This window comes from Staurois parvus, unplaced genomic scaffold (assembly GCF_062004578.1).
Source record: "Staurois parvus isolate SC_StPar_1 unplaced genomic scaffold, SC_StPar_1.0 ptg001151l, whole genome shotgun sequence".
NCBI classification, from domain to species: Eukaryota; Metazoa; Chordata; class Amphibia; order Anura; family Ranidae; genus Staurois; species Staurois parvus.
The window spans coordinates 552444-564564 of NW_028318947.1; the positions used below are offsets into that span (position 1 = coordinate 552444).

Genomic DNA, 12121 nt, shown 5'->3' on the forward strand with positions numbered 1-12121 from the left:
TAATTTTTTTCCCCTGCAGGAGCAAGTTGGATCATGCTTTGCTGGGTTTTTTTTTTGCCTTCCTCTGGATCAACCGTGGGTATAGGATTATAATTTTTTATTTTTTTATTTTTCAATGGTTGAACTGGATAGACTGTGTGCGGTTCATCAGGAGTGTGTACACATGGGTCCTGCTGCATGCTCTTTGGTAATGTTTGCATTGCATATTCACCTAACAGAACCAGTGGACAATAGAGTCGGGGTGATAACCCACTCTGGACGGACTTAGTTCTCATTAAGTAAAAACTCCAAAACACAAAGAATTAGAAAAGAATCCTTTTACTGTAACCGTCTTTTTTTTGCATTAAGGCACTTAAATAACCAGGAAGGGAGGATGGCACATACAGGCTGCCACAGCAACACAGTTTACAGGGGGGAAAAAAAAAAAAAAGTCATATGTATGTATGGCCCAAAGCAACCAATCAGATTTTCCCAATCTACAGCAAAAAAAATAAATAAGGATTAAAAAGGCATTGTTATGGATAATGCAGATGCTATCGGTGCCTACAATTTTTATAACCAGATCCCTTGGGAAGAATGAATAGTCCAGCAGTACATGACACGCAGACTTACAAACAAGAATACAAACTTCAAAGATAACCGGGTAGGACAGTCACTTCTGATGTCGGCTGGTGCCTAAAAATATTTTTTGGAGCAGATGTAGTTCTTCTGTACATATTGCTGACAAACAGCTCTCCCCCTTCCCATGATTCCCCCCCCCCCCATTTAAATGTCTTCTGGCTTTCTACTTCAATCTATGGGTTCTGTTCCTGTTACCCAGATGTGTTCAGGAAGAAGAGGGAAAGACTTGACACAATTACTGTAATGGTGACAGTCACTTCTAGGAGGAAGACATGACCATACAGGAAACATCTGCTTCCATATAAGATACAGTGTGTGTAGAAAAGAATCACCCCTCTTTAAAAATCACATGTTGTTGCTTTGCAGACTGAAATGAAGACAGACACAGTATTTGTTTTATCCAGCTGTGTTTACTCAATGCAACGTATAACATCCAAGCGAAGGATAGAACACCAGCATGTCAGAAAAAAATTAAAATTCTAAGCATCCCCTTGTGTCAGTATTTTGTTGAACCACCTTTTGCTTTAATCACAGCCTTAAGGCCTCATTCACACTATACCTGCAGAACAACTGATGGAAACTTTCATTTGCAGACATCAGGTTAATGTGCGCTCCCATGAGTTTTATACACATTGCAGATACCTGCACGTGATGCCAGTGTTGTAGTGTAAACAGGGCACATAGAGAACAAGTGATTTTGTTGTGCCCTTGCAGAACACATGCAGAAAACCCAACATCTACATCACGATGTGAACGAGCCCTTAGTCTGTTGGGATAGGTCTCTAAAAACTTTACACAGCTGGACTTTGCAATATTTGCCCGCTCTTCTGTGCAGAACTGCTGAAGTTTAGTTAAATTCAACGGTGACCGTTTGTGGATTGCAGTCTTCAAGTCATTCCACAGATTTTCAATGGGGTTTAAGTCTGGGTTCTGACTAGGCCATGCAAGCACATTCACCTATTTCACCTCCAACCACTGTGTGCGCATTTCTGCTGCATGCTTTGGGTCATTGTCATGGTGGAAGGTAAACCTTCTTCCAATTGACAACTTTTCTGGCAGAAGGCAGCAGATTTTCCTCAAGAACTTGATGTTATTTTGCTCCATCCATTTTTCCTTCTATCCTAACAAGTACTCCAGTCCCAGCTGCATAGAAACCCCCCCATATCCAAGATATTACTACCTCCATGCTTTACTATAGGAATGGTGTTATGTGGATGGTGAGCTGTATCGGATTTCTACAAGACATCATTTAGAGTTGAGGCCAAATAATTCAATCTTAGTTTCAGCTGACCAGAACATCTTATTCCATGTGGCCTTAGAATCTGTAAGGTGCATTTTGGAAAAGCTCAGTGGTGACTGCATATGGCCTTTCTTGAGGAGCTTTTTTTTTTCTTACAACCCTCCCATCCAAGCCACTTGTGTGGAGAATTTGTGAGCGTTGTCACATGCAGACATCATGACCAGTTTCCTCCAGGCTCTTTCATCCAGTCTAGAGTGATATCCTGATCCAGGGAGGGTGGGTGTTGTACCAAATACCTTCCACTTCCTAATAACAGACTTCACGCTGCTTCTAGGCATTGATAAAGTCTGACAGTTTTTGGTATCCAGCTCCTGACTTGTGTCTGTCCACAACTTTATCCAAGAGATCTCTGTTGAGAGTGCCTTGCCCCCCATAATTAATAGTTTGCGTCAGTTGCAAAAAGAGTGAAATGCTCCAGGAAAGCTCTCATCGTACTGAGCTAATTTGACTACAGCTAAAAGTCAAATGACTTTGTAGCATTGAGAATGTGATTGCGTTTATAAGTCATTTTATAGAAGGGGGGGAGGGGATCTTTTTTCCAACTCAGTGATCCGGTTTTTGAATCCGCCCTCAGACTTGTTGGCACTCTCTCTTTTACTTGCATATTTTAAGTTTCGGTGAGTAAATACAGCTGGAAAAAAACCCTCCAAAAGGAACAAAATGTTATTTTTAAAAAGGGGGCGATTCTGTTCTATACCTACTTGCATATAACAAGACACTTACCTTCACTTTCCTCATCTATTCAGGAATGTATTCTTCACTCAAAAGGCCTTCTTCAAATTTTTTTTAATTGTTGCTGTGATCAGACTTCCTGTTAGAGGCTGGCTATATTCATTCTCCATGATCCCGCTGTCTATACAAATGTAGCCCCTCTCTCTGGCGAGGACTATGGAAGGTGTAGCAAACACAGAGCAGTGTACATGACTGCAACTAACATACATTGCTTGTTCCAAACAGAAGTAAGAGAAAAGGAGATGTTTGGGAGCTTACACAGAATGTTACAAGAAGGCAGATAAACACATACTAATTCATGAATAGATTAAAGGTTCTTAAACTAGTGTATCTGTATGGATCATTTTTGGAGAATTATGATATAGCTTAATGTCACTTTAATCCACTTTACACAACAGCAAATGGCCAAGAGAGGAGCAACTGTAATGGTCGCTGGTGAAAACCTAATCTAAAATCAGTCAGGACCATGAAAAAATACCTGCAATGGGAGTCATGTCTAGGATAGGGCTGATTGCTCCTCCTAGAGTTAGTTGCCCCAACTTTGCTGGGTTTTGTTTTGTCTTCCTCTGGATCAACTGTGGGTATGGAGTTAACTTTTTTTTTTCATTTGTCTTTTTTCAACCAGACTAACTATGTAACGGTCAAGCTAATGCAGTAACTTCAACTCTTAAAGTGGAACTTTACTCAGAAAATTAAGTCCTCCTCAATGCCTTCAGGCTGGCCATTTTTGCAGGTATAGCTATGTAAAAACATTAAAAAGTAGCATTTATATTGTTCAAAATCCAGTAATACACTATCACCCTACTCTGCGCAGGCTCAGCTGCTCTCTATATTTAGGCACTAACATTTCTAGAGGCCGATCTGTTGCCAGCCTTAAACCCTCCTATCCTTTACAGCTAAGGAAGCTGCTTCTGTTTGACCTGCAACTGCCATGGTGCTGCACATGTGATCAGTTATAACACCAGTCATTTGAGAGTTGGTTGAGGACACAAGCAAAAAATGTTAGTTAGAAATCCTGGCATTCTAGAAACGTAAAGTTTTTTGACACTTAAATCGATGTGTTTCATTCCACTTTGATTTACTGCTGTTCAGGGGTTCTAGACTTCAGCAAAATGGCAGCCTCCAGCAAGAAGAAACAAGAACAATGCTGGAGGCAATTTACAGCACACACTCATTTTGTAACCAGAATTATAATGTGAAAGGTAGGTTTCTTGCTAAAGAACATTATTTTTTTTTTTTTTAGAAATCAAGCTCTTATTAGGTAAAGTTCCACTTTAAGCAGTTTACTTCACTGACTACACAGTTGTTCCAGGGCATACACTAGGAAAATATTGAAAATCCATCTGATATGTCCCATCGTTTCATAGACCTGTACCTCAGCAATGTAATGTTTTGTAATTTTTTTGCTAGGAAATACATTTTAATCTCAATGCTGCTTCCTGTTCTTCCTCTCCAATGCTCTGTGCTGGCAGAACCAAGTAACTTGTTACAAGTGTCTACACCGATCTGAATAGCAGACAAAGGGGATATGTCTGACCAAGTCTATTACTGACTTTATGGTGCCAAACCTGGTGTCTATAGGACCTCCTAGTCACTTTTAGGATATATTTAAACCTGGGACTGTACCTATACTAGACTTAGCTACAGGAGGCAGCCTCATTGAAAGCAATATGAAGGCTACTGGATCCTATAGCTAATCAGTCACCCACAGTTAATCTCTCATGTAGACATCGGCTCTGGCCACAGGCCAATCACTGCATAAGAGATTACATGGAAGTGGCCACAATTTGCTACAAGAGCTGGCAGCCTCTCATTGCTTTCAATGGGGCCGATTCCCACAGCTAATCACAGGAACCCCCATTGGCATTCTTGCATCTAAGCGCAGTACATGTGTATTCAGAAAGGTAAGAAGGCACCCTTCAGCTCCCTAGCCACTGCTATTAAAAGAAAACCCATGTTCGTACAATAGTTGGCTCAAAACCCATCGGCAGGCACCAAAATAAATATGCAAGCAGCTAGAACCAGCCATGGTTTTAACAATATCAAATAGAAGTTAGTAATTACAGCATAGAGGTCCCACTTCAGCTTCTAGTCCATACTTCTGTATGCACCACTAGCAGTCAGACCCCTCTGCAGCTTTAGGCATTATGAATAAACTCATTGTCAAAGTTCAGTGGGACTGAACGTTTAACTACCTTCCTATTCTACTTTAATTTTGGCAGCCTACTATCCCCAATGTAAACAGCAGGTATTTCCAAATTGTTAGAGGCATTGTTGTGATAGCTAAGAATGAATTACTTCACATTACAAGCAGCTAGAGAGGTCGGTGAAGGTTTGTTTTAAAACTCTTGAAGTAGCCCTTCACTATAAAGTATAAGTCACTGTGCCCTGCTTCCTCTCTCCTCTGTTAAAAGAAAAAAAATGTTCAAGTGTAACTGGAGACACTTATTTCTACTGCAAAGCAGTACTTTCTAATTGTTTGCATAGGCAGGCATTATGTTTTTTTCTCTGAACCCCCATCCCCTGTTTTGCTACAGTGTTTCATGTCCTGTATGAGCACTGCAGTACATCCGCACATGCATGAGTTTCCCCTGACCATTTGGCACATCTATGGGTTTCCAGCAAAGACAGCTATTAAGTAGGGAAGTCCCAAAAGTTTAGCAAATCTGCACATGGCCAGGTAGTTTCCTGTGCATGCAAAAAAAAACAAACGAAAAAGGGCTCTACCAGGACTAAAAGACCACACCTTTGGCACAGATGTGTACTTAATATAATGGCAGCATTAAGGGGTGGAATTGTCTGAGCCATATAGGGCAGGACTGACTGTTTGCTTTAAGAATCTGTAAATGTCTATAATCTGAGGAGAGATACACAGCAAACACAATCCATGGAGAGCAGCTTTCTGCATTACTCAAAGCAACCAGTCAGCATCTTCCTTATATTTCCCCACCTACTCCAGGATGTCAAACAAAAAGTCTGATTGATTGCTTTGGGTCTTTTTCATAGTCCAATCCTTAGAGCAGACTTTTCAAAATCCTCTTAGAAATAATTTTCATATACAGTCCTTTAAGAAAAAAAAAAAAAACTAACTTCCCCTTTCATATCAGCTTCCAAGTACAAACATGGCCGGAAATAATGGATTTCAGACAACCACCCAAACTTGCACAAAAGGCGTGCAATAATAAATAGCACCTGTGTAAACTGAAATAGGTTTACGTTTAAAAAAAAAAAAAAAGTATATAATAATGAAATCTTCTAAAGGGGTAGAGATACTTGTGGTAAAAAAAAGTTACTTGAGGTCCTCTTCCTATAAAAATACTTTTTGGCTTCTGTTTTACAGTCCACAGCTGAAAATCTCTTAAATAAACCTTGGGTCAGGTGGCGGTGGTCTATTTCATGAGCACATTCTGGCAGACGGATCACGGAGGCTCATGAGTCAGACTGCCTTTAACAAATACTTTAGGAAAAAAAAACCCTACAAATTATACTGAAATGGCAGCTTGGTTCCCTCAAGAAAATGATCTGTGGAAATGGATCCCTGATTCACAGATTCCATCCAGGCAGCAGTCTGCAGGTTAATGTCTGTGTTAATGTTATAATTCCGTTTTTGTTTTCAGAGAGTCCAATGGTGGGCCTAGGACACCTTCCTTGGAAGCGTCAGAGTCTGGGGCAGTTGGTGGCTCTGGTGCTTTAGCAGAGTCCACAGGGCCATCGGATGCATGCTCTGAGTTCCCACCTTCTGAAAGTATTCTTTCTGATGTTTTGGCAGATTCGTTGCTCAGGAATATATCCGTTTCTTCTGTGTTAAAAAGCATCTTTATCAAGTCATCCGCTTGAACCCTTTCCTGAAAACACCAGAGTTATTAGAGCTAGAATTATGGCCTATTAAAAAATATGCACTGTAGGCCTTAATTATAGGTGCATCTGCACTTACCATTTTCTTAGTCTCACAAATATCTGTTGATTCTGCCAGAGAAGTCCACCTTGTGTGGCTGCCCATAGATGGAAGACAATGACAACACTGCTACGGAATTCAAAAGGAGCTTGTCCCTCACATAGGCTGTGCCTGCTTGCTCTGCAGTGGGATGAGAAGAAATAGCAGGGACCATAGCCATCAGCACTGTCACTGCTGATTCATTAGCCTGTAGCTGGCAACACCTAACCCTGCCCATTGCTTTTTGAAATGGCAATTGAACTGTTGAAACCTTCCAACTGTAAAAACGGCAGTGTTTGGGAGGTGCAGGCACAAATGTAGGAGGATTTGGCTGACTCAAGGGAGGTAAAACAGGAATTTTGTAAAATTCTGCTGTAAAACCCTTTTCTTGAAGTCCGATAAATTCTTTCACACTCAGGTTATACTGTCACCTACAGGAATGGACACTGGCAAGCAAACAAAATTGTAAGCAAGCCCAGGAAAAACCCCTCCTATAACCCACAGTTTTGTAACAAAGCATTACCAAGAGCATGATCAAAAACAGAAAAGAAAAAAATTTTTCTAGTAGTGTGCACCGTTTAAGCATAGAGTTCCAGCCTTTTCTTTAAGTGTTACTAAACCCACAACAGTACAATCAGTCTGTATATGCAGTAATGCATGCTTGTTATACTCACTGTGGAACCTAAGGGGTTAATCCACTGCATTGTGTAAATATGCTGTTTGATCCTGTCTACTCTGATCTTCCCCTTCTTCCAGCGTTACCCTCTTATCTCCTGATAAGACATTGTGTGGCGTCATTCTGCACATGCTCAGGTTGGTTTGTAATGCTAGAGGTGCTTTTTTTGGGAGAGTGCATGTGATCAGCACAGGGCCAATCAGCACTGTCCAGACAGGTCAGGGGTTATGCATCCTTCTAGAGAAGAAAGAAAACTCCTACAAGCTTTAGCATGTGCTCTGCTGGACACTGATAAGTCACAAGACTACTATAAACTGCTAAATACCTTTTCTCATCAGCTGTTAGATTTACTAAAATAATGCATTTCCATGTTTTGTGTACTGAGGGAGACCAGATATAGTGAATGCAGGGCCCTAGGTTTAGCAACACGTTAATACCACAAGACTAGATCGTTCAAGGGAACTAGTCTTCCTAAAGGAAGCAGGTTTAGAGAAACTCTCACAGTCTGAGCCACATCCAGACAATGGAGGGAAATTTCCTTTTACTGAATTGAAGCCAGACCCAAAAGGAAAAAAGGAGAACGATGCCCTGTCTGGAGGTAAAAAAGGTCCATAGCTGGCATCTTCGATCTGTGATAGGTCCTCATACACTTGCAGATACAGGAACCACTGTTCTGGGTCTAGGTAATGTCAGCTGAAAAAAAAAAGTCCACTTGCCAATTGTCTACGCCTGGGATGCACTCAGTTTACAAGGGGGGATGTTACCTCCCTTGCTGCAGCGAGACGTTTGGTTCCTCCGATGGTTGATGTACACCATTCCTCCCTGATGGTTGATGTACACCACCAGCTTGGTGTTGGCGGACTGATAGATTAGATGATCTTTCAGCAGGATGGTCCAACACTGCAAAGACAGCCAAACTGCCCTAAGTTCCAGGATGTTGATTGAGAGACAAGATGCCCATGACAACCAAGTCCCATACACTGACAGGGTGCATAGGACTCTTCAGCCCGGCAGTCTAAAGACAGGAAGAAATCACTTCAAATTCCATAGCATGATTCCTGGGCTGCCGGGCTGTCTGTGATGGGACAAGTCAGGCCCATTTGCTTAATTTCTCTCCAATCCACTTAAAAAGGAGGCTGCCATCAGGCACAAGACTGATGCGAAAGCAGAGTCTCAGATGACTGGACTGAAAATCTCAACTCTTAAGTTCGGAGAGTCTGAAGTTTCACCTGTGGAAAAACACATACTCCAAATGAGTCTGCTCCAGCATAACTGGCTGAAGGTTCAAAATCCACCTGAACTGTTGCAACATCTGGACAGATAAACAACCTCTTGTCAAAGGAATGGTCTAAGGATGCCACAAGAGTAGGAGAACGGTGGGGCAAGGATCTTGGAGAATACTCAAGGGGCAGATGACAGGCCACAAGCTGGTGTTGAAGCCCTTCAACAATGCGAATGAGCCAAGGACAACTCACTGGCCACTTTATTACTTACACCTGCTCAATTGCTTGGCAACACAAATTGCTAAACCGCCAATCACATTGCAGCAAGTCAATGCATTTAGACATCTTGACGTGGTGAAGACGGCTTGCTAATGTTCAAACTGAGCATCGGAATGGGGAAGAAAAGGGATTTAAGTGACTTGTAACGTGGCATGGTTGTTGGTGCCTGACGGGAGTATTTCAAAAACTGATGAACTACTGGGATGTTCACACACAGAATGGTCTGTAAAAGAAAAAATATCCAGTGAGCCACAGTTGTGTGGACGAAAATGCCTTGTTGCCAGAGGAGAATGGGCAGAATTGTTTGAGATGATAGAATACCAACAGTAACTCAAATAACCACTCCTTACAACCAAGGCATGCAGAATACCATTTCTAAAACGCACAACACGTCAAACCTTGAAGCAGATGGGCTACAGCAGCAGAAGACCACATTGGGTGCCACTCCTATCAGTGAACTACAGGAAACATACAGGCTTACCAAAATTGGACACTAGAAGATTGATAAAACTTTGCCTGATCTGACGAGTCTCGTTTTCCCTAGAGATTGTTGTGCTTGAAAATCCCAGTAGATCAGCAGTTTTTTTTTTTTTTTAAATACTCTGTGCCAGATGGGTTTGTCTAACATGCCGCGTTCAAAGCTCCTTAAATCCCCTCTCTTCTCCATTTGAAGTTCAGCAAGTTGTCTTCATGTCTAGATGCCTAAATACATTGAGTTGCCATATGATTGGCCGATTAGCAATGTGTGTTATCAAAAAATTGAACAGGTGTACCTAACAAACTCACAGGAGTGACAGTGTTTGCCTTGCTGAAGGTAGACTGTACCAGACCTGAAAGATTTTGTGATGACATTCAGAGCTTTGAGATCCAAGATGGGGCAGATGACCCATTTTGGTTGGTAACCGTAAAGAGGTTGGAGTAAAATCTTTGAAACCGTTTGGCCACAGGAACTGGGGAAATGACACCTTGGTTCAAAAGACCCAACATTGCTCAATGAAGATCTGCTAATCTGTCTGGTGAGGTATAAGGTTGAAAGTGAGAAACTGAGGCAGGGTAGGGATGAAACTTCACACAGAGGAAAGCTTGTTTAAGAATTTGGCAGACTGAGCCAAAGGGCTCCAAGGAAGTTTCATAACACATACAGAGGAAGAAGACTTTAAAAATTCTTAGGTTTCTTCCCCTGAGAAAGATGGGTGCTCTTGCCATTAGACGCTTCCTTGATAATGGTATCAAGAGCAGAGCTCAAGATATTGTCCCACGAAGGCTAGATCAAACACTTCTTGTCCAGCACTTTAGCCAAATGCTAACATGTGTACTGACAGGAGAGCTATGGAGGACATGAGGTCTTCTGAAAACTTCCAGGCTTAACTATAGTTTAAAGCTACAGCCATTTGTGTCATGCGTTCCACAATCAAGGGATCAGCCACTGTAGTGGCAAGATCTCTTAAGGGATTTTGACCAGTGAGCCATGGTTTGGCACAGTGATGTCACAACAAACATGGGGTGAAGAACAAGTACCAAGTTCTGGAGAGGACTTCAAATTGCTTATTATATGGATCCTTAAAAGACAGCAGCATCCTTCATGGTATCATGTTTGCTTAGTTTACACTGGACAATGCTAAATCCACAATGGGGGTGGCCCACTTTTGTACAAAATCATTCATAAAGGCTAATAAACCTTTAAGTGGATCCAACAGCTTGTCAGGAATTTTCCAATCTCTAATGCAAAGACATTCCCATTGCACTTGCGGTTCTCTCTTTATAAAGGACTCAAGGCTGAAATGGACTGGCAAAAGGCTAAACCTCTAATGTCAGAATGGTGCACACTGCTTCAATATGGACCAAAATGGTCTCTTAACTTAGTCAAACACTGAAGCAGCTCAAAATTATACAGTCTTTATGTGTCAGAGTCTCTGAGGAAATACCATTGGCTCTGGACCTGGAAAGCACTCTGTGGCTAACTTACTGCAACAGAATCTGGAAAGCACCGTATGCAGAACTCTGTATAGAAAAGTCACTTTCAGGCTTCCATCTTAGCAATGTTGCTATGACAACACCAATTTTAGTGAGTTGCCACTGAAAAAGTATCTGAATGTATGGCTCCCATCTGCAATATCATTTAGTGGTTCAGTATCTCAGCAATGTCAAGGCTAGCAGGGTCTAGATGAGGCACGCCAAATGCCATATGCTAAGGATGGCTACGCTGGATAGCTGCAAAGCAAGAGACAAGCTCTAGCAGTTAGGTAAAGAAGAGCCCTGACTACAGAAAAAAAATCTTGAAGAGTAGGGAAAAAAACAAAAAAAAAAAAAGTAAGTTCATCTTCCAAATAGCGGAGCAGAAGAGAAGACATTCATCCTGCACAGAAAAATTTACATCAAATCACAGTGTGGAAACAGATTACGTTTTTCTCTGCAGGGCTACAGAACACCTCCCCTTATGGAGAAGAGAAAGGCGCTCGTTAAGCAATCAAAAAAATGTAGGGCTGACAACACTGTTTAAAAAGGAAGTTAAAGGCTCACTGACTTTCTGGCAGATCAACAGATATTTCTGTGTACTTGGGATAAAACAAGGAGAAATGCGTACACATTACTGTATAATTTTTTTTTTTCTTACCAGGACAAGTTTTAACCAATTACATGCAGAACTGTTAATAAAGCCTTTTATTTGTTACATGATTTCACTTACTCTTTCATTATGTCGGGGGTCCAGTGTAAACCACAATGCCACAGCACACCTCTGACCCTTAGTGACTGCCTTTACTCCGTGGGGGTTCTCCGCTCCGGAGGAGAACCCCACCATTCGCCCACACTGTGGCCTGACTTCAGCCTGTAGATAAAAGCACAGCACTGTCACGCCCAACAGAACTACAACAGATCTTTTCAACACTTTCAACCAAGCAGCCCTTGTGCCTTTAAGAGCCATACTCACTGTGATTGTTTTGGCATCCAGCTCTGTGAAATAGAAGTTTCCGCCCTCAAAGTCTCCATTTAAATACAATATGGCACTAAAAGAAAGACAACAAATTAGGGAGTGGGCAAAGCAGCATGAGTGTGCACTTCAGTGTCTGTAAACCATTGTATGGTGCAAAATCGCAAATACCAAAATGACCGATTTTACCTGCCATTAACAAACACAGCTTCTAAGCTTCGTTTTACCCAAAGCTTAGGCAAAGGTCACATGATCGCCGGATATATACACAGCATTCAGGCCATTAGAAAGTTTATGGTTTTCATTAGCCAGATGTCATCTGGTAGATGTGAAGTGAGATTAAATGAGCAGCAAGACAAAACCAGAAGTATATATACACCTGTATAGAAGGCAATGTTGGGAAAATTCCTGTGCCACGCTCGTGTGC

The 12121-nt window shown here is 41.6% G+C and overlaps 1 protein-coding gene across 1 annotated transcript in view; it reads right to left on the bottom strand.

Annotated features, from left to right (window-relative positions):
- Positions 1-302: 302 nt before the first annotated feature.
- The window catches only part of P3H1 (prolyl 3-hydroxylase 1), a 49203-nt gene continuing 37384 nt past the window's right edge, over positions 303-12121 (bottom strand). Inside the window, exons 13-15 of the mRNA XM_089659397.1 lie at positions 11695-11770; positions 11452-11592; positions 303-6498 (exon numbers count right to left, since the gene is read on the bottom strand). Coding sequence (XP_089515523.1) covers positions 6247-6498; positions 11452-11592; positions 11695-11770 — 469 coding nt within the window. The 3' untranslated portion in view covers positions 303-6246. The remainder of the gene's footprint in view (positions 6499-11451; positions 11593-11694; positions 11771-12121) is intronic.